Raw genomic sequence first — 27608 nt, 5'->3', positions numbered from 1 at the left:
GCTGACGTCACCCCTGCTTTATAAACAGAGAGCGATGCTGGGAGAGACTTGCTGGGATAGAGTGCAGGTGAGGAGATGAAGATGGCCACACACACTCTCTCCACTCTGCTACTCGTGGTCGTCTTCTCTATCCCTGCAGTCGATGGTGAAGTGGACGCAGACGCTCCGACCTGTCCTGAGCAGCAACAGGCCTTTGAGGGCTCCTGCTTTCAGTTTGTTGATCTAAAGCTTAGCTTCTTCAGCGCTCAGGGCTGGTGCGAGCGCGGTGGTGGACGCCTGGCCTTTATCCAGAACGATGAGACTCAGCAGTTTCTAGAGAAACACCTGCAGCCAGAGCTGGACTGGTGGTTGGGCCTCGCCCCCACCTCCTTTAACCTCAGTCAGGAGTCCACTGTGGGTGAGTGGGTGACATGATGGATAATATGGGTTTGTTCATCTAACTCACTGATTTCACTTGGCAGTGTACACGAGAGGAAGTTCTAGTGGAGATACTTATATATGTACATGACCTCAGGTATACTGTTGTAATCAGGGATGTTAGTAGACCAGTTTTACTATAAATTAAGTACATTCATTTAAGTTAAATTAAGTTGAATTAAGTTGAAGTTAAATGTCAACAAAAGTGCAATCAGCAACATGTTTTATGGGGATAAGTAAATGTCAAAAATTATGTATATATCGTTGCTGTCCATTGAAAAACACGTATCTCCATTTTTGTATCTCCAGTATCTCCAGTAACCCTGTAGCTGCCCTGTACAGTGTGCGCATATACTAATAGAAATGCTCTAAGATGACTAGGAATCAAATCTACATTAAGAACAATTTACATTGACTTCCATTCAAAGTAAAGCAGGTTTTATTCCTCCTCCTGTAAAGTCACTATTTTGGAGATACATGTTTTTCCTTGGACAATTTTAATGTAATTTTTAATGTTTTAATGAACACAGTGTTTACAAAATTTTTTTGTGATTACATATAAAACATATAGTGTATATATAATAAATATATATTTATTAATAAATATATACATATATCAGCGAGGTAACAGAACTGCACTATAATAAACCCTATTCAGAGATTGCATGTCTCCATAACTCCTAATAAGAAAATCTCTGTTTAAGTGTATGTGAGCAATCAGCTCTAAACTAATAAGACATTTGCATTTCTAACAGTGAAACACTGACAGCTTTCATTTCCGTCTCTACAGATTCTCTGTCCTGGCTGGATGGCACTGATGTGAGTTACTCTAACTGGCTTGGTGAGGCATTCCCAGGTGCAGGCTGTGGCTACATCTCTAAACATTCTGGATTCCAATGGGAAACAACCAGTAACTGCAGCCAGGAGTTCAGTTTTATCTGCCAGTTTGGTTTGTACTACTTTTTAAAACAGTTTATTTGTATACTGATATTGATGTACATTGTAGATTTATTAAAGTATTGTATCCAATTATCCAGTCATTGTATCCTGAAAAAATTGTTATTGTTATGCAGTATAATGTAACTCATCTTGGCTCTCTGTGTGTGAAATGTTGTGATTGCGTCGAGCTTTTACTGAGAAATACGGCTTGTTTTTGTAAATTGTACACTTACGCATTCACAAATATTCCATCAATGTTAAGCATTTTAATCGTACAAGGGGAACTTAAAAATGCTCTCACAGATCTCATTAATGAATGATTCTTTGAAAAATTTCCATTTAAAGGTTTTTAGGGAACCAAAACAGATTCTTCTATTATCTCAGCATCCTTATTTTAAAGGGCATATCATATTATATCATATGTTCATTTTAATACAGGTATATCAGTTCACTCATATGCTGGGCAGTTACTGTAACTGCTTTTCTGGCCCTCATTTCAGAGTCAGGCCACTCTCTAGCCTGTGCAGACCAGAAGGCCACGCTTAAGTGTGGATCTGGTCAGGTGATAGAGATTGACGACAGTTTCTACGGCAGGAAGACACCGTATTATTGCAGAACCAGACGCTCTGAGACTCTAACATCATTACATCACTGCAGCTGGGTGGAGGTTTTGGATTTGGTATCAGGTATAGAGACCTAGTTTATTGTGTTTTGTTGTGCTGCATGATCCACAAGCAATTCTATTCAAAACAAACAAAGCTAAAATACATAAATGACAGTTCACGAGCGTTCATCCAAGTTAAGCTTAAATATTTACCTGCAATAATTGCCTTTAGACAATGGCTTTATTTGAGCAACCATGTATTGATTTAGCGTATTATTTAGTATGGACTGTCTGTATTGTGGTTAACGTCCCTCTTCAGATTCTGCATTGTGCATTAAAAGCCTCTTCCTTTCCTCTTTCAAGGATGAATGATTGCGCTTGATGAAATAATCATGTCTCGTCATAATGGCTCTCGATAAAAGCATATATTCCTATTCATGTCACAGTGTTCTGCAATGGGCGGCAAGTTTGTGAAGTGGCTGCAGATGTAATGTCCATTGAAGAGCCTTGCCCAGGACCGGGGAATTACCTGTCAGTAAAGTACCACTGCAACAATGGTTAGAGATCCATCCATTTCTTTTTCCATGTCAAATGCTATGTGCATCCCGTGCTGTGTTTATATGCTACCAGAGATTGACCAATTGGTGTTCATATAGGTATTATATAATGCTTGGGCTAACAGACAATCCAATGTGTTCTCTTCAGCACTGGTTTTAGAGTAAGAGGCATGGAATTTATTCATTTATTCTCATTTATACATATATCCTTGTGATTCACATTGATTGTACTGTCCGTCCACAGAGCCCAAAATATCAGCAACAGAAGCCAAAACATCCTCCCAAAAGGTAATTGGATGTAAAATGATCCAAGGAAATCACTGACAAACAGATGCTACTGGTTTAAAGTTTAAGAAAGAAACTATTTTACCCGTTTTAATTGATATTTAAGCAGTTCAAGCCCAGTTCAAGCCCAAATAACCCCCTACCACATCCAGGCTTATTACACACTAAGGCATATGACTCCTACACTAACACTGCAGGGATTTCTGTGCAAACTGGTCGGGCTATTCTTTGATAACAGAAGTTTGTAATGACACTTTTGGCCCACCTGCGGGCCATAGGCTTGGTTAATATAGGTTAATATAGTCCAATGACCTCAAATGGTACAAATGTAAGCAGTAAACTGCCAGGGCTTTTGAGGGGGAAAAAAATAAAACAGAAAACTAATTTAAATTGTGAATGAAAGGTTATTTTTAGGAAACTGCCCTATAGACCTAGCTGGTCTACAGACATGGCCTAAAGTTAGCTTTGAAAATGAATACTAACAATTTTCAATTTATAAACACAGTATAATCCTTAATCTGTAGAAAAGCAGTGCTGGGACAGACTGTGTTACTGCACTCTCTACTGCAGTATTTAGACAACATTGCATGTTTGGATTGCTCTCATAATATCTCTCATAATCACAATCTAGAAAAATACACTTAACAAAGAAAAGACATGTAGAGCATTATGACTCTTACGTGAAGCTCTTTCCTTTAGAGAAATGCCAAATAAAGCCAGAGTAGGATGAGTACAGTTTCCTACATACTGAGGAGAAGACTTGGAGCTGCAGGTTTGACAGGTGGAACTGCAGTAAGAATAGAATAAGAAAAATAGACTTACGTGGGCCATTCACTACTGCCAGTGGACTGCTGAATAAACTGTGGGTGTTCTAAAACATTTGACCGGTGGTTGTACATCATTATGCATATTCTAAAACAAATACATCTCTACCTAATAAACAGAAATCTTTTCATTTTTTGTTTGGAAAGTTCAAAAGATCTGATGGGAACAGCTCTTCAAATGATGACAAATCTGATGGGAACAGCTCTTCAAAGGATGACAAATCTGATGGGAACAGCTCTTCAAAGGATGACAAATCTGATAGGAACAGCTCTTCAAATAGCGACAAATCTGATGGGAACAGCTCTTCAAAGGATGACAAATCTGATGGGAACAGCTCTTCAAAGGATGACAAATCTGACGGGAACAGCTCTTCAAAGGATGACAAATCTGATGGGAACAGCTCTTCAAAGGATGACAAATCTGACAGAAACAGCTCTTCAAAGGATGACAAATCTGATGGGAACAGCTCTTCAAAGGATGACAAATCTGATGGGAATAGCTCTTCAAAGGATGACAAATCTGACGGGAACAGCTCTTCAAAGGATGACAAATCTGATGGGAACAGTTCTTCAAAGGATGACAAATCTGACAGAAACAGCTCTTCAAAGGATGACAAATCTGATGGGAACAGCTCTTCAAAGGATGACAAATCTGATGGGAACAGCTCTTCAAAGGATGACAAATCTGACGGGAACAGCTCTTCAAAGGATGACAAATCTGATGGGAACAGTTCTTCAAAGGATGACAAATCTGACGGGAACAGCTCTTCAAAGGATGACAAATCTGACAGAAACAGCTCTTCAAAGGATGACAAATCTGATGGGAACAGCTCTTCAAAGGATGACAAATCTGATGGGAATAGCTCTTCAAAGGATGACAAATCTGACGGGAACAGCTCTTCAAAGGATGACAAATCTGATGGGAACAGCTCTTCAAAGGATGACAAATCTGACAGAAACAGCTCTTCAAAGGATGACAAATCTGATGGGAACAGCTCTTCAAAGGATGACAAATCTGATGGGAACAGCTCTTCAAAGAATGACAAATCTGACGGGAACAGCTCTTCAAAGGATGACAAATCTGACGGGAACAGCTCTTCAAAGGATGACAAATCTGATGGGAACAGCTCTTCAAAGGATGACAAATCTGACGGGAACAGCTCTTCAAAGGATGACAAATCTGACGGTAATAGCTCTTCAAAGGATGACAAATCTGACGGGAACAGCTCTTCAAAGGATGACAAATCTGATGGGAACAGCTCTTCAAAGGATGACAAATCTGACGGGAATAGCTCTTCAAAGGATGACAAATCTGATGGGAACAGCTCTTCAAAAGATGACAAATCTGATGGGAACAGTTCTTCAAAGGATGACAAATCTGACGGGAACAGCTCTTCAAATAATGACAAATCAAACAACAACAGCTCCTCAAATGATGGATCGAAGGACAAATCAGATTCCAACAATCAAAATTCAAACGGGAATTCAGACAAAAGTGATCAGCAACCCACTGATGCATCTAAAGACAAGTCAGAAAACCAATCCAACAACTCTAAAGATAATCAATCCAATTCTGGAAACGGACCATCAAATGGATCTTCTAAAGAAGACACTTCAAAAAATCCGTCAAACAATAATACTGGGTCAAGTTCAACGGAGGACACATCTGGAAAAGAGAATCCCAGTGAGAATCAGGCCAATGAGTCAGAAAGCACATGTGTTACTGTCTCTACAAGCAGTGCGGTTCAAATTAAAGTCACGTAAGATACATTTTGTAATATTGTATAACCATAGTAACTATATATATATATATATATATATATATATATATATATATATATATATATATATATATATATTGGCAACCACATAGCAACCACTGAGCAAAAGCATAGCAATTATATGGGATACCAAAGCAACTGCCTAGCAACATCCTAGCAACCAATAAGCAACACCATAGCACCCAGCTAACGGTCACTTAGCAACACCATAGCAACCACTTGGAATGCTATAGAAACATAGGGACCCACAACCAGCTAACGGTCATTTAGCAACACTATAGCAACACCACAGCAACCACATGTACTACCACAGCAAACACATAGCAACACTATAGCAACCAATAAACACCTTCCTAGCAACAACACACCAACACCATAGCAATCATGCAGCAACACCCTTGCTTTCACCTAGCGTAGCAACTGCCTGGAAGTGAGAACCATTCTGTAGTTACAGTTTTCTTGTTAACTCATTAAAGCTCCTGTTCGATCTCATCATTAAAGCACCAGATCTCATGATAACATCAGCAGTGAATTAGTGCAGAGCTGCAAAGCCGTACTGCATGTTTCAGCTATAGCTGGCACCAATCCAGCTTCTTTGTCTACATACTGAAGCTTCTGTGTTGTATCTCTTTCTTTCAGCTGTTCAAACTGTGATCCAGTGCATGCTGACAATGCTGTTTCTCTACACGTAGAATGTGCAGACTGTCAGAAGATACTGTGGTATTTTGAAGATACCACAAAAAATTCGGTAATTCGTACTTCTAATTATAACAAATCTGTTTACCCACAGCGTGTTTCTTACATTTTACTGTATGCTTTATAAAGCATATTCACTGCAGCTGTCTTCATGCCTGTTAAACCGTTATTGTCCAACATTTAATATGATAAATGCTACAATGCTTCATCTGATTGGTCTGAGGTGAATACTGTGTAGTAGGCATGGGGGTGATATGACAGGATCGTTTTGTGGCATTTTGTTTTTGTGATGTACAATATGCTTTTTTAAGCCTATCCAGGACGTCGTCAGTGCTTAAAAAACTGCACGTTTGATCTGGTTCAGGTGGATGAGGTGCATCACATTTTAAATAAAAATCACTGTACTCAGTATGGGAGAGTATTTGGATGGTAGTTATTAAAAATCTGTCACAACTGAAACATTTTGTATGCAATCACGTGTATCATGAAAATATAAATATTGTGTATCGTGAAAAGGCTTTTAAATATCATGATATAATACTTAATCATGATATAACCATATCGTCCAGCATTACTATTTTTGTATAGTTGCTATTGTCCAAAGTGATGAAATCTCACTTTTTATTCATATGGTTTAATTGTTTAAAAACATGTTCAGATTCACACCCAAGCCAACTCTATAATATTATACTTGATTAAATATATGTATTTTGTTTCTTTTTTGAAGGCCCTGTCGAATTCATGCAGTAAGGACAAAGGACAGATGCTGCTGAAACAACAGGCGTCAAATGTCAACACATTTACCGTGCCTAGTGCAACTCTGAAAGCTACAAAGCAGAATATCAGAGTAGTAGCATATGGTATGGACATTTCTCCTGTTTTTTAAAAGCACATATCCCTGTCCAAACAAGACTTGTGCCTAAATGTTGGAAACTCTCCAGAAGAAGGCACAAATTGGATCGCCAACGGATCCCCAAATAGGCATGAAACTTGTATTTCAAATGAAATACAAGTTTCATCTTTAAAAGTTAAAGGAAAGCAGCTACATACTAAAGGTTTGAAAACCTAAATAGACAACGGTGTTTCCACACCTGGACTTTTTTAGTCTGGTTAAATTAGACTCTTGGTGCATTTTGTTTGGGAGGTGTGAACACAGTAATCGTTTGTGGATACGTGCCAAAACAACAGGGCTGAGATCTTTGAGGAAGTCTCAGTCCAGTCCCAAATGGCCTAATCTGGCCTCGACCCGACCGAACTATCAGGTGTACTTGTGAGTCTGAGCTAAAGAGCTCCTGTAGCCAGGAGTTAACCTGATATACTCCTCAGATATTTATTGCAGCTATGAACTAATGCCATATCTGCCGTTACATAAACTGCACAGATCAATGAGCAGAGAATGTTCTCACATGGTTTATTGTTGTTGTTTGTCCTATGTGAAAACAAACTAAACCAAGTCATACATTCTCCAAGTTCAAACAACAAACTATTTAACTGATTAGGACCTGAGCAAACAAACTAGATGTGAAAACGCTCTAGGATAACCTTTACCAAGGTCCCAGACCGTAATTAGCGCATTAGGGCTAAGGTTTGTTCACAATAATCATTAGGAAGGCCCACATGATGCAAATTACCAAGCTTAATAAAGACTCTGACTCCTTAAACTGTATTCAACAATCAGTAGCAGGTGACGGCTAGAAGCAGCTTTCAAAGGTCAAGTGGAGCTCAAGTTGAGTTCTGGAAGACGAAGAAAACTACTTGTGGGTTCATCAGTGGTGGTGCACTGTTCTACTGTGCAGTGACACCTGCATATATATGACCTTCATGGAAGAGTTATCAGAAGGAAACCTTGCCTACATTCTCACCAACAAAACTCAGAAGTCAGAAGTTTAAAGGAACGTCTAAGAGCAGCGCATGCAAAACTGTCCCACAATTTTACTCAATTTTACAGAATGATTCAATCTTTTTCAAGGACGAATGGGCAAAAAGAACAAGAACTGAAAGACCCTTTGCTGGCTCTAAAAAGCATTTACAAGCTGTGAATCTTGCTAAAGGGAGTTTAACTAAGTCTTTACCATGCAGCTTACCAATTTTTTGGGCCCTAAATACTTCAAGTATATAAAAAAAATGTGTCATCTTTAATTATGACGTTTGGAAATCCAGACATCATCTGTTCTCATAAGTATTCAGTCCAAATAATGTTGACCAGGGGTGCTGAAACGCTTGCATGCCACTGTATATATTTAACATTTACAAATAATAAGGAATTCTATCTGTTTTTGTCCAACAGGATCAAAAGATGGCAAGTCTGGTTATGGTGACTTCACTATACCATTGTTCGAAGTCCCAACAACTCCGCTACCAAACAGTCCACCCACCTGCTCCATTGACCCACCCGTTGGTGATATCCTCTCTCCTTTCAACATAACATGCATCACAGCTGATCATTTCTGCTGCTCGGACTGCTGCTCCTTCTGCCTGACCACCTTGGATGGTGAAAGTGGACGTCCTTACAGCATTACAGGCCTAAAGTTCAGTTCAGGTCATGGGAGTGTATTCAGTAGGTAAATGCATTTGTTCCCCTGTTTTGTAGGTGATTCCTTGTATCGTGGCAGTGAGCTGGGCATGAGGTCCCTGTTCCTTCCTTTGGGGGACAAAAGCAGACACTACAGCCTTGGGCTGAAAGTCACTGTTACGAATGCAGATGGTCATACAATCAACACTACTCTGTTTACTCAGGTTGGTTATTACCCATGCAGGAACTCGTATTCATTTGATGTATGTGTCTCTTTACATTTTAGAAGTTGTAAAGGGCAGTTAACACAGTATGTGAGCTCACTTTGCACTTTACAGGTTAGAGACGCTGGCTATGACTCCACCATTGAGGATCTGCAGACTCTTGTGTTACGTTATGTGACTCAGGTGCAGCAGCACGGTTTGTTCTCAGCCTCCATGTTAGCTCAGATGTTTCAGCCTGTTTCCGTTAAGCTGAACAGAGGTTTGTACAGCGGAGGGGAGAAGAGTGCCAGGAGGAAGGTACAATTTCCAGTGGTTCTGTAAGATCGACCTTAGAAAACTGTGAAGTTAGGACTGCAGCTTGACATATAGCTGTAATTGTTTCTTTCCGAAGCTGCGGGAGAAGATGTTGGCAGACCTGTGTGCAGCTTTAAGCTATGGAAAGCCGCTCAGCGCTCTTCGGGAGGCACAGATGACTGCAGACACTGTTTTAGGCCTTCTGGCACAGGAGGATGAGCTGACCTCTAATGCTGAGGTACCACGAGTACACAGAAAGTACCAAATGTTTTTGGACGGGAATATTTAAGCACTTCTGACGTGTGTTTTTTATCCGCAGACACAGACGTGTTGTGTTCTCAACAAGGTCAGTACTTTCGTTAAGTCCATGTCACCCAGTGAGGGAGATGTTCCTGTACCGATGATGCAGGTAGCCACACCCATTGTTCAGGCTGCCAGTAGCATCCTCAAAGTTTCTGCCAACATGGATAACCAGGTACGGAGTTGTATTTTGGCATGTTGGGTCTTTACCTCACCTTTATCAACGTACTTAACAGTAATTGCACCGTATGTTAGAATAAGAAACAGAATTCTTCTGTATTTGGGATGGATGGATTGATGCTAAATTGTTGATACTAGGGCTGCACAATATATTGTTTCAACATCGCCATTGCTATGTGTATACATAGCAATATTCGTGCTGTTGTCATATTCCATTCCATTCATTTCCATTACATTCTAACCAGAGGCTGATTATATTGCACTAAGGTCTGGGGAAATCTGGTGAAATTTGTTTAGTATGGCAATCAAACCTTGGAATTCAATCTTGCAACCATGCCTGGGGGCCATGCCGCTTTGTTGCTTTCCCCTCGTCAGTGGCTCGGTGGTCTAATGCGCTGCCCGCTGGCCCGGGGGATTGCAAGTTTGGTTGGAGTTTGAAACTTTACATGCTGAAAAAATAGATTTCAGATTGTACAGATGGGTTAAAGCCGCAGTATGTAGAATCTGTACCTTAAAATGCTGACGCTCCACCGAACTGTAATAGTGAGAATAGCGTCTGTTATTGCTATTAGAGCAAGAGAAAGAAAGAAAGAGAGAGAGACCAAGAGCCACAATAATAATGATGTACTGTATTAATGTTTTTTCAGACAGACGTATTTTTGCTAGCCTGACTGAAGCCGATCACAGAAAACGCAATCGGTTAAAATTTGCATTAAATGTGGACGAGATCCATCTCTGACCACCTCCGTCTCTGGTTTAAGTGATCCAATCATAATGTGAACACAATGAGTCTTGGGGGTGTTTACACCTAGAAGCATGTTAATGCCATGTAATGTATAAACAGTTCAATTCTTGCATAATGCTGCTTTAAAGTAGATATGTTGTGCCTTGCATTATGGGTTATGGCCTTTTCCGACTGCAAACACTTTCCTGTTGTCTTTCAGAGGGAGATCACCAGTATAATATTCAAAATAACCGACAACATACAGAGTGCCCTGCTGGCCAATAAAAAGCCAAACCAGGAGCCACTCTTCCTCATTTCACCCCTGATTCGTCTGTATGTCAACAGGTAAGTGATCATTTTCCGGGAGCTACTGAAACACTAAACCCAGCAGATATATCATGCTTCATCAAGGGAAGCGATGGCATGGTGATGAGGTTGTTCTCTGAAGATCTCTGTATTTTGTTTAATCTCCTAGGCTGCTACCAGATGAGCTTCAGAATCGGTTGTTCAGCATTGATCACAACAGCTCAGCCTTCAGGCTCCCATTCTTAGGTCCTGGAATACAGCAGTCAGAGGAGCCAGTGGATGTGCGGGTGAGGGTTGCTTTTGGTTTGCTAGACTTGCTTAAAAGGACTAATCAAATACTTATAGTGTATGTTATACATATATGATATGGGCCCTTTGAGTATATAGTATATAAAATGTATACATATCATATACTTAAAGGGCCCACTGCATATATTTATCATACACTTATACTTACACCATAAGGCCCACATGGCTTGGTCAGGCTGTCCTAGAAAGTTCAGCCCAAGAGGCGACAGCAAGATACATAAAGAAGCCTCCAACAATCCAGAAATGCCAAGACCTACAGGTAGCTCCTCCAAACTGCATAAGTGGAATAGGCATAAATACCAATTAGCCTCAACATTAAAACCACTCACAGGTGAAGTTGATAACATTGATCATCTGGTTACAATGGCACCTATCAAGGGAGGGATACACATATTAGGCAGCATGTGACCAGTCAGTTCTTGAAGTGTTGGAAGCAGGAAAAATGGCCAAGAATTAGAATTGTGAAAAAATTGTGATAGCTAGACGACTGAGTTAGGGCATCCTCAAAACATCCTTTTTGTGGGGTGTTCCCAGTATGCAGTAGTCAGTACCTACCAAAAGTGATCGAAGGAAGCACAACTGGTGAACTAGCAACAGGGCTTGCTGCAAACGGGATTGCATAGCTGCAGGCCTATGCTGACCTCACATTTCCTAGTTTTCTGTGCTGGACAAACAAGTCTGATCCATAAAGGGCCCTCCTTGCAAACTTAAAGGACTTCTGCCAAGGTCTTGATGCAAGATACCAGGATAGAATGCCTTCACAAATCTTGTGGAGTCCATTCCTCGACAGATCTGAGTAGAGGGAACCTACACAATATGAGACAGGTGGTTTTAGTGTTATGGCTGATTGGTGTATACATATACTGTATACGTCTAGATGTGCTGGTTTGTATGAGATCACAAAATGCAAGTCCAAAATGGGCTGTTTTTGCAGATTCAGTTACATATATAACCTCTATGGACTGGTGTGTTAAGAACAGCTTGCTTTTGCTTTGCCCTTTATTAACATTTAAAGCATCTCATCATCCAGGAGAACTAAGACTCAATGGCTTAAGCTACATTTGCTCGCTGGTTTCATCAAGTCGGCCTCTTTAAAAAGACTGGTCACTCTCCATTACAGCTTTGAGATGGGATTTGTTCTTTTTGTCTGGTCACAGATGGTGAGTTTTGGGATGAATCCATTCACCTGGAGTAAAGGTGATCCCATAAGTGGAGCAGTGGGGGGTCTCTCTCTCACCAGAGAGAACGGCTCTGTCATCCCAGTTGCAAACCTCAGTGAGGAGATTGAGGTAAGAATGGGCAAAATTTAGACAAGGTGATATGCCATTCATTCACATTAGCCATGGTTTTACCAAGACAGATTTCTCGTACAGTACAGTACTATACAAACATCACAGACCACAGAACTCTAATTCCATTTCCAGTCAAGACTGCCATTAAGTGCTAGTCTTTTTTTTTTTCGCATCAGAAAAAAAAAAGCAGGAAATATTTATTCAAGGAAAAGGCAACAGAGGCTTCAACAACTAGGTCTTAAATCAAGTGTTTTAGTATTTGGTGTTTCGACCTTTTTCCTATACTTTTACCTTGGGGCTTGATTTTCTTTACTCTCTTAATGATGACAGCTGTGAGTGTTGTATGTCTGGTGGGGCAGGTTTTGTGCTCCTGCATGGTTGTTATAGGTCCCATTTTCTCCTTCCTTTTGCAAATAGACTACCTTCTATCCAATCCCATCAGAAATGTCTCCTGAAAAATAAATTAATTGATTTAAATAAAATAATATTTTGATGAAATAAAGCTTATTTCATAAATAAAGCCTAAAATTCTTGATACTCACTGTCATGTGTCATTCTGGAGCTTCTAAACACATCTGGCCCATTCTTAGGTTTTCTTACCAAGGTCAGAGGCTGTGGATCTGAACAGTACTTTCCTGGACCTGAGCAAGTACAGCACACTGGCGATAAACGTCACCAATCCCAACGCATCTCTAGTTTTGAAGTTGCAACCTTCAGAGAAGACAACATTGCAGTTATCCCTGGGATTTCAACATTATCCAAACAACACTAATTTCAAGGCCAAAATGCAGCTTCCTCAGCTGGGGAACCCGCCAGGTGATTGTTCTACTAGCACATGAAGCCATTTTCATATTAATTAAGACAAAAATGTCACACCACATTTTCTGCACTGCCTCTGTGCTGGATGTTGGAAAAATCATACAATATTTATACACAGAGGCGAGGTACACATGGGTGCTCAGCCCCAAGGACGTGGCACTTGAAGAAGGAGTTTACTATCTTCTAGTGAGGCACGTCATGGAACCAGGTGTGAACTCCTCCAATGCCACTGTGTTCATCACATCCGTTGCAGCTCAGTGCAAGTACTGGGACGAGACTAGAACCAACTGGAGTGACTACGGCTGCAGAGTGAGCTATGGAGCAGTTGATATTAACATTGAAAAGCAAGGCATTATGCAGAATTGTACTCCTGTAACTAAAAGAATCAGCAATCAGTTCCTTGGCACACCTTTCCTTTGTTCTTAACTCTCATGTTCTGTACACTCAGTTACGAAAAGGTGTGTGTTTTCAGGTTGGGCCTCGTACCACACCGCTGGTCACTCAGTGCCTGTGCACCCACCTAACGTTCTTCGGGAGCTCTTTCTTTGTCATGCCCAACAAGGTCGACGTGACTCGCACTGCTGAGCTTTTTGCTACTTTCGACAAAAATCCTGTGGTGGTGTGTTTTGTGGGTGCTGTTTTCCTGGTCTACTTTTTAACAGTGGTCTGGGCACGCAGAAAAGACCTCCAGGACCAAGTAAAGGTCTGTCTAATTCATCTTCATGCATTCTAGCGGGGTAAAAACACACATGATGCCGTTTAGTTTATCTAGCTACATAGAATGCAAGAGATCCATTATAATTGATTATAAACACATCTCTTTATTTTTAAAATTTTGGTTTAGTAAGCATGCTAATGGTTGCTAACTTGCCACATATAAAATTACAAACTCAAGGAGGGAAGTAATTATAGCTGATAACTTGCTGGTGATACTGGTGAGAGTGAAGCGCTGCACACGGCTCCAGTCCACAACGGCTCTGTGTAGAGCTGCGCTTAGCAGTTAGCATAGTGGCTAACGCAGTGCTAAGATAAGCTAACATTTGCCCTTTGAGTCTTCAGAGCTGGGTCGCCCCTTCAGAGCAATTACTCAGCGCTGTGAATCCATTCGACAGTAATTTCGCTCCCAAAAGTTCACCTTCAGAAGACCAGTAGCCTGATCATCAAGCTTGGTCTTTTGCAATATTGCAATATATATATATATATATATATATATATATATATATATATATATATATATATATATATATATATATGGCCTGGAAAGGATACCCCCACCCCTCCTTCATTCAGCATGATGCTAGCCAAGGAGTTTCCTATCGGACACAATTAGCTGCTCTAAATGCATTAAGGTGTCCAAAAACTTTGCGTCAGTGGTAATTTGAGGGAAGGGAAAAAAACTGGACCTCACTTTCCATACGTTCGGTAGCATCATAGGGGGAGACATGGCTAGTAACAAGTACTTGGGATGAAAATGGTTATTATGACTTTATTAAATATGTGACACAGACATATCTGAGAAAATGTGAATATGGGCCAAATATGCCAATAGAAAAACATGTTTAGACAAATGAATATTTGAAACTAGGATAAAGTTACTTACCATAGAGCTGCATGTTAGTAGTTGTAACATTGAGCTGTGAGTGTGGTCTTTCCACATCAGGTAGTTTATCCCAAAGCAAAGTTTTCAGCTTTAGGAATAAACTAAAAAAAACACCACCAGTGTCCTCAAGATGATGAAGATACTGTGGGTCTGAAAATCGAGAGTTTGATCTTGATTGAGAATTGCTTAGAGACGTCTGTCATCCGTCCAATCAAAGCTTTCCAGTTCACCATTTTTACACCCCTAGTAAATTCTGTTTTCCTATGCTCTGATAGGTGAAGGTGACGGTGCTGGAGGATAATGATCCGTTGGCTGAATATCGTTACTTGTTGGCTGTCAGCACTGGACATCGCCGCGGGGCCTCTACTTCCTCACATGTCAGTGGGATCATCTGGGTATTCCTCCGTCAGCAGTTCTGTCATTGTGTTCTAATATAGCATTTACCCTTTTATTGTTGTTACTGCAGGTTACAGTGACTCTAACAGGAACAATGTGGGAGAGTGAGCCCCATCATCTGACTGACCCAGACAAGCCGGTGTTTGAGAGGGGAGGGGTGGACATGTTCCTGTTGACCACTCCATTCTCACTAGGAGAGCTGCAAAGCATCAGACTGTGGCATGACCACTCTGGGAAACATCCTGCTTGGTACAGTGGAGAGTGCATTGGTCTTCATTTTAGTGATCAATCATGAGAATTTAGGCTAAATGTATTATCTATGTACAGAGCGGTCCATAAGTATTTAGACTGTGACTCTTTTTTTTTTGTTGCTCTGTAATTCATCACACTGGAACTGGAACAAAACAATGACTATGTGATGATATTATATCTGTGGGTTGCAAACTTCAGGCAGACATTAACTGCAAATGATTTCTAACCAAGTACTGATTTTTTAATTTTTTATTATGGATGATAAAGGATCCTTTAGTCCAACATCCTTATCAGTATTTTGTTTCAAATCCAGTGACATACTTTCAGACAATAGATGTTGATACACTGTCTTTGCATGGAGTGAATGTGTGTGTGCATACATATACAGTATGTACTGTGCAAATGTCAGAGACAACACCTTATTGATTTAAGTGAATCAATTATCCCACCCATTCATAGCTTCCCCTAGCACTAGCAATGCTCCCGACACTCGGAGGGTAAACTGGCAGCCGGCATGCTCGAAGGAAAGCATTGGGTTCTGTGATGACCAACATCTCTTTAGGAGTGATGAGGGGAAAGAGTGCCATCCACCCACCTGGAAAAAGCACTGCCAATTGTGCTTTCTCAGACTCTGGTCGCTGATGGCAAAGTGGCATGGCTCGAGATTTGAATAGGAAAACCCAGTAATTTTTCAATAGATATTCCTGTTGAGATTAGATATAACAATATGCTTGCATAAGGAATGGTATGTGGAAGGTAAGAGACAAAACAGGGTTCAAATTGACATAAAAAACAACAACTCAAGCTTTCATCTTTGAGGGAGAGAGGAAAATCCAACTGTTTCTGAGCTGATCATGAAGGTTTTATTGAGAAAAGGAAACAAACATTTAGAACATCTCCATCAAATCAAACCAAGTAGCTGAACAATAGACTGACCACACCAGAGTCCAAACCTCTACATCACTGAAAGTGCTTGGGAGGACTTGGTAAGAAGCTAAAAATCATCTGAGACTGAACTTCCCCTGAAGAGAAGATGTTTGATGGTTTGATGGGAAAGAAATGAAGAAGTATGGTCTCTGATATTTGAACAGTACTGTATAAAGAGATGTAATATGTTCTGTAAGTAACTTCTGTTTATTAGGTATGTTAATAAGGTGATGGTGCAGGATCTGGAGACTGGACAGAAGTGGCACTTCTTGTGCAGCTCATGGCTGGCCATTGATATGGGAGAGTGTACTCTGGACAAAGTGTTTCCTGTAGCAACCGAGACTGACTTAAAAGCTTTTGGGTGAGTCACTCCTACTTTCTATAGGAAACGTTTCTCTTAAAGAAACAGTAACATGCAAATGATGCAAATGAAGTACTGGGCCTCATAACGCTAATACAGCATCTCCAAATGTCTAATGTGTGAAATATTTCTTCTGTGTCTGTCTAAATAGCACATTCATTCATGTGCATTTAAGAGAGCCACAGGATGGGGGCATAGTTGCAAGTTTAGCGATGTGCTGAGTTTGAATGAAAGCAAGCAGGCGAAGCAAGCAAACCCGACTGAGCCAACAATTCTAAGACCATTAACTCGACTTTATGTTCTCAGATATGAGGCTTTACCCTGTGTGTGATTTTAGCAGGAACACAGTTTGTGCTGGGTTTGTTTAGCCTGCTAGTTAACTTGTCCAAGCCTAGACGTAGAATAGCCGGCTACGCCTCCAACCTCTGAGGAACCTGACGCATTTTTGCTTTCTGTTAAACCCAACACCACTGACCACCAACTTCGCTCTCTAAATATCCTCAATACTCAGTTAGTCAACAGCAGCTGCCCTGAGCTGTCTAATACTCGGTGGCTCTGCAGCCGAACTAGCTAAGCAACGGCTAGCTTAGCAAGTGGGCTACAGAGCCTTAGTAGTAAGAGCACCGGGCTATTAAAGACAGGGTTGCAGGTTCGATACCCAGACTTGGCAAGCTCTGCTCTATGGGCGCCACAGCAATGGCTGCCCACCGCTCTGGGCACATGTGCCCACTGTCACCAGTGTGTGTTTGATCACCAGTGTGTATGTGTGTTTACTGCACGGATGGGTTAAAGACGAAGGCCAAATTCCACCTGTGTCCAACACTAATGCTGAATATGCTTGTCCTGTCTTGTTTTTTCTTCAGCAATCTCTTTTTCATGAAGACAGCCAAAGATTTGTTTGATGGTCACATCTGGTTCTCCGTGATCAGTCGACCTGCCAGTAGTAAGTTCACTCGAGTGCAGCGTGTCTCCTGCTGCTTCTCTCTGCTGCTCTGCACCATGCTGACCGGCATCATGTTCTGGGGTATTCCCAATGACCCTTCTGAGCAGAGCATTGACGTAGGTAAAGTTATCTTCTGCTACAGTATATAGCTCCAATATCTGCATGGTCCACTGTAGGTCATGAAATGAGTATTGGTTCCTCTACCTAAAGGCAATATCAAGTTCAGCTGGAAGCAAGTGATGGTTGGCATCCAGAGCTCCATCATCATGTTCCCCGTCAATCTCTTGATTGTGAGCATCTTCAGACTCACCCGTCCTCGGAAGAAGATCCAAGAGGAAACATCAGACCAGTCCCCCAAGCTTGGATCTGCTCAACAGAAAAATAAACATTCAGACATTTCTCCGCAGTGGTGTGCTCAGACAGACATCACTGTGGAATTTGTCATCAAGGTAAGTCTCATTATGGTCATTTGTTGTAAAGTGAAGCTTAGACCCTGTTTATTTCAGGCTTGCATATGGATTGTGACGAGATTTTAATCACGTTCACATTCAGGTAGAATGACGTCTGGCTGCTTTATACAAGTTAGCTCATAATCAGCAAATAATTGCTTGCTTTTCTCCTTGTGTTTTTTTTCTGTTGCTGCTATGGAAACCACATAAATTTGCACAGCCCTGTTCGTTTGGTGCTTTGCTTAAACTAACAAGCTTGATGCAAAAAGGCAAAGTAGGCTAGTAAATTAAACTCTGTGGAAGGGGATGGCCTCTTTCCCATATGCAAATGAGTCAATGAAGGTGCCATTATAGGAAGGGTTTTGGTTGTATTGGGAGGGGTTACCTCTGCTTTAAGAAGGGTTTTGGTTCCTGGGGAGTGATTTGGTTGTTGTCTGAATGGGGCTGGCTGAGTCAGATGCATTTACACTTAGTACATCTGGTTATAATTCATCTCAGATCACCTCTTGAAGTGATTTAAATGACGACTTACCATTGATAGTGGTCTAAAATGAGCTTTCATTTCAGTGTATACGATCTATAAGACTATCAGCAAGACAAACACACCCCACTGTTTAGTGCTCCTATAGAAGCTCTGCCCCCAAATTCATGCACATGCACTGCCAAGGAAACAACACTGGGGGCGTACAGACCGTCTTGCTTTATCTAAGTTAGCATTAGCTATGGTGTGGGTTAGCAAAACTGCAGCAAGTCAATGCTACCTGCAATGTCTCTCCACCATCCAAACACTTCACCAATGTCTCCGCATGTCCATTCCTTTTGGCTGTTTCTCGGACATCTCTCCTGGACAGTACATGTTGTTCAGCACAATCTCCCCTTCCCCTCCCCTTTGCCTGTCCAGTTTGGCTGACTGGCTGGAATAGGGTTGTGTTTTTCGGTCCGAGCCACTTTGTTTGTTTCTTTATTTACAGCAGCAGGGATGAGTATAAACGCCAGACGTTTCCCCTTAGTGCTAAAAAACAGACAGAGACTGATTTTACAAAAAGTGTATTGGATTAAAATCGTATACAGCATCTTTAATCTTTGTCTACAAAACTTTTGCACTCAGGATTTTGCACTGCATAAGATGTTTTGCATCAATAACACTGTGTCCCTGTTACATATAGGACTATGTGCAGTGTACAGTACATAATTATATTTTATCATTATGTATTGTTGACATTCAGTTAAGTTGTCTATCTATCCACATTTTTTGCAGGACATAAAAAGAATACTTCGCTCACTTGCTAAGGCAGCGAAGTGCCCCATTTCAAAGGCAGAACTGGAATCCAATAGAACAGATATCAACACATTACTATCCCTTGTGGAAGATATCATTCGCCAGCAGAACTTCACTCTCGGGAGATTTGATATTGAAGATACCCAAAAGAATTTATTTGCAGTTTACACAGTCTACCGGCAGCATCTCCACAAGCAGCTCCAGAATCTGGAAAAGGAATTAAGGCTGGTGGGGCCTTCACAGTTCTCTAAGCCAGAGGGCTACAGTCAGGCTGTGCTGCAGGTTCAGAGAATGAAAGGACTCCTAGAACCCTATCTTTCCTCCAGCTCCATCAAACTCCAGGTCACTTGCATCTCCAGCCCAGCAGTGGGCAGCAGTGGAGGCAGCAAGAAGTGCTGTCAGAAAGGCCTGCCCTGGTGGTTCGTGTTTGTGGGCTGGTTTCTTGTAGCGGCCACTAGTGGCGTGTCGGCGTACTTCACCATGATGTATGGGCTGACCTATGGAAAAGAGCGCTCCATTAGCTGGCTCATTTCATTGATGGTGTCCTTCTTTCAGAGTCTTCTTCTCATCCAGCCTGTAAAAGTAAGGGGCACTGGCTAAAATGCAAAATCTTTTCAACAGTTGATTTTATTTTCATCTTTTCTTCATTTTGTTACCTTGACATGTGCCTGGCAGGTACTTGGATTCGCAGTCTTCTTTGCTTTAGTGGTGAAGTCTGTTGGTGATGATGATGATGACAATGACTATATTTGCATGTTGAAGAACAAGGTGCCTGCTTATTCAGGTAACTACGCAACATGCTGTTGATTAACGTATGACAGTTGGCACTAAAGTATGGCACTAAATCATCAGGTTAAAGTGGAATTCCATTGATTTATCAAATGTTCTACATGATTCAGCGATTAAGATATAAGAATATATTCAGAGGGGTTTCATGTAAAATCTGTCCTCTTTTTAGCTTCAGCCTTTTAACAGATGATTTGACATCTGCATCCAGGATTTACTGACATTTTGTGGAATCCCTTCTTCCTTTCTCCCAGTCAATATGACCATTGCCACTGGCCTCAACACAACCTCAAAGCACGATAGATTCACCACCATGCTTCACAGTTGGCAGGGTGTTCTTTTCATAAAACCTAGTTCTGAATTCCCACATGTACCTTTGATGATTTTGGCCAAGAAGGTCTATTTTGACTTTATTAGTCCATAGCAAAAACTCAAAATCTTGTCTAGATGGTCTGGCATACTCAGTTTTGGGATGTCATGAGTAATATTTTCTTCTTATGAGTCTTCCATAAATGGAAATCGTGGACACAGTGCTGCACAGTGGAACAGTGCACCACCCTCTTCTTTGCAGTCATACAGTGAGTCCAAGAAGTATTTGATCCCTTGCTGATTTTCTTTGTTTGCCCACTAATAAAGACACTATCCTTCTGCACTTTTAATGGTAGATATATTCTAACATGGAGAGACAGAATATCAAGACAAAAATCCAGAATATAATTTTAAAGAATATATTTTAATTAATTTGCATTTCAATGAGGAAAATAAGTATTTGATCCCTCTTGCCAAACACACTCAATACTTAGTGGCAAAGCCTTTGTTTGCAAGCACAGCGGTGAGACGTTTGTTGTAGTTAACCACAAGTTTAGCACACACACCAGGGGGAATTTTGGCCCACTCTTCTTTGCAGATCCTCTCTAAATCATGAAGGTTGGTGGGCTGTCGCTTGGCAACTCTGACCTTCAGCTCCCTCCATAGATTTTCGATCGGATTGAGGTCTGGCGACTGGCTGGGCCACTCCATGACCTTAATGTGATTTTTCTTGAGCCAATCCTTTGTTGCCTTTGCTGTATGTTTAGGGTCGTTATCATGTTGGAAGACCCAACCACGGCCCATTTTCAGATCCCTGGCAGAGGGGAGGAGGTTGTCCCTCAGGATTGTGCGGTACATGGCTCCATCCATCTTCCCAGTGATGCGGTGAAGTAGCCCTGTACCCTTGGCAGAGAAACACCCCCAAAACATTATGCTTCCACCTCCATGCTTGACGGTGGGCACAGTGTTCTTGGGGTCATAGGCAGCATTTTTCTTCCTCCACACATGGCGGGTGGAGTTGAGGCCAAAAAGTTCAATTTTGGTCTCGTCTGACCACAAAACCTTCTCCCAATAACTTGGTTCATCTTTCAAATGATCATTGGCATACTTGAGGCGCGCCTCCACATGTGCTCTCTTCAGCAGGGGTACCTTTCGGGCACTGCAGGATGTGAATCCATTGTTGCGCAAAGTGTTGCCAATTGTTTCCTTGCAAACTGTGGTCCCAGCTGCCTTCAGGTCATTTGCTAACTCCTGCCGAGTGGTTGCAGGACGATTTCTGACTGTTCTCAGCATCATTGCCACCCCACGAGGCGAAATCTTCTTTGGAGCACCGGGCCGAGGTCTGTTGATTGTCATGTTATACTCTTTAAACTTTCTGATAATTGCACCAATAGTTGTTACTTTCACATCCAACACCTTACTAATATTTTTGTAGCCCATTCCAGCTTTGTGAAGGTCAACAATTCTGACTCTGAGGTCCTGTGACAGCTCTTTGGTTTTACCCATGTTGGAGACTTGAAATCTGTGTGATCTGTCTGATTCTGTGGACAGGTGTTTTTCACACAAGTGATTAGTGAGAACAGGTGGCTTCAGGTCAGGTAACAAGTTGATTGGGAGTGTCTAACTGGTCTGTAAAAGCCAGAACTGCTAATGAATACTAAGGGATCAAATACTTATTTCACTCCATGAAATACAAATCAATTAATATATATTCCTTAGATTTATTTTCTGGATTTTCTTTTTAATATTCTGTCTCTCCATGTAAGAATACATCTACCATTAAAAGTATAGAATGATCATGTCTTTATTAGTGGGCCAACGAAGAAAATCAGCAAGGGATCAAATACTTCTTGGACTCACTGTATGTGGATTTTGGTCTTACCAGCATATAAGCAGTTCTTTCCAAAAGTTGTTTTAGGGTGAGTTTATACTTGTAGTTTGGTTCTCTTGCTCTGGACCAAGCAGGAAAATGGTACATTTTAGTCCTGTTTTGCTTTGCATTCATACTGACATATTTGCAATCAAACCAAAAGAAGGAAAAAAGGTAACATATGACACAGATATGAAACATGGCTGTATCTGTGGGTCCTGCTTGATTCACACAATAACTAGCAAGATAAAATCTAACCACTGGATTCCTAAACCTGTCTTATTAAATCACATTGTTTTGATTATCAGTATTAAACCATGTTTTTTTTTTATTCTCAGAAGGACGTACGTTAAAGCTGTAGAATTTAACGCTACTATGTTCATCCCAACTAACACAGGTCTTTACTGAGGGAACTACACTAATGAATGCAAATCTAATGGTGGCTAGTTCTCAAACACTGTGTAGTGTGGTAGTGTGTAAACCAAAGTGTCAGGCAGACATTAAAGCATAAAACGAGGGCAGGTCAGCACAAATACTCACCTATGATGAAACAGACAGATGAGGACGGCATGGCGCTGGTGGAGTGAGCAGACAGGGTTGCTGATAGATTTTGCGGGCAGAAGTGAACCCATGAACTGTGTTCATACTTCAAAACGAACCGCCCCTGCTCAGGCTTGTTTGGTGTGCACCAGAGTTCGAAAGGCAGCGTTCACACTTACTCTAGCGAATTCTAGTGCACTAACACAGCAAACGCACCAGGGTTAATTACTAAAGTATAAACACACCCTTAGTTTTCCAGACCTCACCTTGACCTCCACACTTCCCCTGAACTGCCATTTCCTAATAACATTCTGCACTGTATGATCTTCTTATAGCCTTCCCCTGCCTTGTGGGCATTGATTATTTTCAGTATTCCAAATTTTTAGACAGTTGATTACCCACTTAACGCAGAAAGGCTAATTACACACTAAGGTGTATTACTCACTAACTACAGGGACTTCTGTACAAACTGGTGGGGCAATTCTTTGGTAATGTTTGTATCATTTGTACATTTGTATTAACACTTTCGGCCTACCATAGGCTTTTAAGGGGTTAAAGGAGTGTATAGTTGCTGAGTGTTAGCACAAGTTCAAGTCTGAATTTATAAAGCTTTTCAATTTGATGCAGTTCAAGATTGTGTTGATTAGCTATGGAGGTTGTGTTTACTACTTCTCACCATTGCACATAATGTATTGCTCATACCTCTACCTTACTTTAGGACATCTGATCTAAGTTGATACACTATGTTTAGGGTACTGGCAACCTGAAATGTGATATAATCAGATGAGGACACAGGAAGTTTCTCTAGAATTGAGCATTCCACATCAAACCACTTCTAATGCATTAAACTGAATTATGCCGGACCTTTGAAAATTTGTTAGAGGTCCCCACTAAAAAGTGCCTGTTCAGAGGATAAACCTACATTTCTGCTTACAGGTGATCCTGATGATGTGCGTATTTCCAGAAGGGACAGTACATGTAGCTTCTACCAGCCACCTCCTCCTTCTGATATTGGGAAGATAAAGGACAGCATGGTCAAAGATCAGAAAGCCTTTGCAATAATCACTGAGATTCTCAGTAAGATAAAATGATACCGGGATTCATGGTGATAAGAAGCAGAAAGAGCTGAGTGTTTAAACATCTGTCTCCCTTGCAGTTTATTTAGGGTTCTTCTCCATGTTACTCACGGCTGCGTATGGCCAGCGGGATCCAAATGCCTTCTTCCTCACCCGGCACATTCAGCAAACCTTTGGCAACGGCATCTCAGACAGCATGAGCCATGAAGATGTTTTCACGTGGGCCAACACCACTCTTCTCACGAACCTCTTTGGACAACATTCAGGTCCTTATACATATACATATATACAGATATATATTGTACACAGATTGAAAGGTGTTGCAGGTAAAGGTGAACTCTTTAATGAGCTCAGTTTTCAACCTCTTAGGTTTCATCACCGATGGAAACTCTAAACTTGTAGGAGTCGCTCGTCTCCGTCAGGTTCGAGTGCAGAAGAACTCCTGCAGGACGGCCAGTTCCATGCGTCTCTCCGTTCCTGTTCCTGACTGCCATGCTTCATACTCTTGGGAGGTGGAGGACATGGGCTCCTACGGTCCAGGCTGGAACCGCTGGATAGATGGCAACTTATCTAAGACACTGCTCACACCCTGGCAGTACCAGACTCAATCTAGACTCAAAGCGCACCCTGTCTGGGGTGCTGTGGCTCTGTATAGAGGTGGAGGCTTCGTAGTGGACCTGGGACCTGACCAGCAGGATGCAAGCAGGTGGGAATTGCTTCAATGATTTGAAACTAGCAAACAGTTTGTGCTTCCCACAGATGATCACGAAACATTAAAGAGCTAACGTTAGTAAAGAATTTGAAGGAGACAGTTATGTCCTGTTAGGCAGAAGAGTGGTTCCATGTAGATTAGCTTACATTACCTAGCCAACCGGACACAGGAACACAACTATAGACAGGATTGCAGATTGAGAACTGACCAACATCTCAACTAAAATACACGCAAGTAAATAGAATTGGCAATATTGAGGTCATGCCCATATATTGTACGGTAGGTCGATAACGTAGTTATCGGGACAGGCCTATTCTTAGTCTCTGGTATTACGTTAGTTACGAAGAGTTTCGGGGAACGCTTGGAATTTTAAGAATCTTCTTAAGAATCTAAGTATGAGGTTACGAGGTATTTAGCGTTACGAACGTTTTAAGAAACCCGCCCCTAAATTATTTCCTTCCCACACACCGGTCACTGCTATCCACAGACCTTCAATAGTGGTTGGATTTCTTCTTCTCTACACAGTCCCCATCCCTTTCAGAACTGGTGGGACTATAATCTGGTGATTGTGTTTCTCTACGACATCACCTGAAATTCTTTGTCACTGCCAGTGCATTTTAGATGCACCATGCGATCACATATCTATTTTGGGATTGAGGGTCTGTGAATGGTTTTGAAGGATTTTAATGTCTTTCCTGCTTTTCTGATTAAATGAAATGTCTGCTTCTTCTCTACAGTGTGCTACAGTACCTATTTGATAACACATGGCTGGACGTATTTACGCGGGCAGTGTTCGTTGAGTTTACTGTATACAACGCTAACGTCAACCTCTTCTGTATTGTGACGCTGATGTTCGAAACCACAGCAGTGGGTGAGGAAATGGCTTTAAAGTTTAAGACTTTAAAATACAGTGATTTCTTCAAAGCACAATGTCAATCTCACTTTTTGCTACCCTCAGGAGCATTCCAGTATCGGGCCGAGCTGCAAAATGTCCGTCTTTTCCAGACCAAAGACGGCACTCATATGCTGGCCTCTGAGGTCATTTACTTCCTTTTCATCCTCTATTATATGTTTTTACAGGCAAGTTGTCCACCTGATCTGTAAAATATTTCACATAATAAGGAAAAGCGGAACTCAAATGGCTTCAGTCGTTTTACGTTGCGAAAGAATAAAAACACTGTATGGGCAAAAGTAAACGGACACTTGTTCATTCACTGTTTCTTCTGAAAGCAAGGGTATTAAAAAGAGTTAATCTTGCTTTTGATCTTGTTAATCTAGTTAATTTTGGAGCACAGCTGTGAGGATTTGGTTGCTTTCAGCGACAAGAGCGTTAGTAAGGTCAGGATGTTAGACGATCACCACTCCACCTCAGCCCCAACTCACCCCAAAAGTATTGGATGGAGCACCATCCATCATTCCAGACAACACAGTTCTTCAGTTCTGCTTCACAGCTCAATGCTTGGGGGCTTTGCGCAAAAGGTTCATGTTTATCTGCTCCAGACAGTCCTGTTCTGTCATAGGACAGCTAGAAACGGCCATTAAGACAAAATTGCAGATATGAGATTAAACTGAAATGTGTGATTACAGAGAGTTCTCAGGCCTGTTGGCTATAATCTTAACAGGGCAAGCTGATGAAGCAGCAGAAATGGGAGTACTTTAGGAACAAATGGAATATTTTGGAACTGGCCATCATTCTGTTAAGCTGGACAGCCTTTTCTGTGTTCATCAAGAGGATGGTGCAGGGAAACCAGGACCTGGCGTACTATCAAGGCCACAAAAACCAGTAAGAGAACAGCATAAATTCCTCCATGAGCTTTCCGCATGCACATCCCACAAACAGTATGAGCTCATATTCCAGTTACCCCTCTCCAGGTTCCCAAGCTTCTACGAGACTGCAGCAGCAGATTCAGCTCTGGGGTATCTCACGGCTTTTGTGGTTCTGCTGGCCACCATAAAGATGTGGCACCTGATGCGCCTCAACTCCAAACTCAACATGATCACCTCCACGCTGCAGCGGGCATGGACTGACATCTCCAGCTTCATTGTGGTCATAGTTATTATGGTCCTGGCCTACTCCATTGTTGTGAGAGTCCAGTACACTTCTTCAATTCCACATTTATCATTTTTGCTTTATGAAATTTATAGAATTTGTGACATTTTAGGGCTTTTTTTTTCTTCTTCAATAGAGCAATTTGTTGTTTGGTTGGAAGTTGTATACTTACAAGACCCTTATAGATGCAGCTACAGCCATGGTCAGCTTGCAGCTTGGCATATTCAATTACGAAGAGGTAGGTGATGCTTTTTTTAATACTCTCCTGACCAGAAGTTAAGCCACCATTTACTTCATTTTCTGTCACTTTGGCAGGTTTTGGACTTGAACCCAGTGCTTGGTGCATTCATCATTGGTTCTTGCATCACCTTCATGACATTTGTGGTGCTGAACCTCTTCATCTCGGTCATTCTTGAAGCGTTCAGTCAAGAGCAACGACACCACAAGGTACTGCATATTTCTCCCCCCGCTCGTTTTTAGCATGGGTATTCCTAACTAAGGTGTACAGGAGTTCCTAATAAAACCACCCCATCATAATTAACAGAACAGAACCATCAGCACCACTGTCCTGATTGTCTGTCTGAACAAAGCATTGTTACTGTGGCAACCAATATGGATTATACAGGCAAACAAGCACAATCTGCCCCAACATATTAGATGAGCCTGTAATTTCAAATCTGAGCAAATTTTAACAAACCTGATTCGCAATGTGAACAAAGTGTTACAGCCTACTTTTAAATGGTTACCTAATAACAATATTCCTTGCATCTCCAGCCCTCTGAAGAGGAGGAAATTGTGGACCTGATGCTTCTGAAGATCTGCAGCTTTCTGGGAATCAAGACCAAAAAGAAGAATGAGAAGAACCATTAAATCTTCTCTACATCACATCCTTCTTCAGTTTCTTTTGTCACCTTGTCTCCAGTAGTTTTAGTGGGTCAGTGGATAGTGTTTAGTTTTCATACTCAGCATTAATATTGTTCACACTTCCAAGCCAA

General features: G+C 41.4%; 1 protein-coding gene across 1 annotated transcript; it reads left to right on the top strand.

Moving 5' to 3' along the window:
• The first annotated feature begins 81 nt into the window (after positions 1–81).
• Positions 82–27608, top strand: pkd1l2b (polycystic kidney disease 1 like 2b). Its single transcript, XM_072661146.1, has 36 exons — positions 82–397; positions 1208–1366; positions 1857–2042; positions 2407–2517; positions 2762–2805; positions 3774–5386; positions 6047–6155; positions 6831–6963; positions 8391–8594; positions 8694–8839; positions 8954–9136; positions 9231–9371; positions 9453–9608; positions 10558–10682; positions 10813–10930; positions 12110–12241; positions 12835–13060; positions 13182–13372; positions 13536–13766; positions 14939–15040; positions 15130–15308; positions 16453–16599; positions 17463–17662; positions 17753–17991; positions 19250–19852; positions 19946–20054; positions 23712–23852; positions 23932–24117; positions 24221–24557; positions 25301–25434; positions 25522–25643; positions 26186–26346; positions 26436–26646; positions 26750–26851; positions 26929–27060; positions 27388–27608. The coding sequence occupies exons 1-36, from the start codon at positions 82–84 to the stop codon at positions 27481–27483; spliced, it is 7725 nt and encodes a 2574-aa protein (XP_072517247.1). The 3' UTR covers positions 27484–27608.

The sequence above is a fragment of the Salminus brasiliensis genome, chromosome 17, assembly GCF_030463535.1.
Source record: "Salminus brasiliensis chromosome 17, fSalBra1.hap2, whole genome shotgun sequence".
NCBI lineage: Eukaryota > Metazoa > Chordata > Actinopteri > Characiformes > Bryconidae > Salminus > Salminus brasiliensis.
The sequence above is the reverse complement of the archived record's forward strand: the minus strand, read 5'-3'. Positions and strand labels throughout refer to the sequence as shown.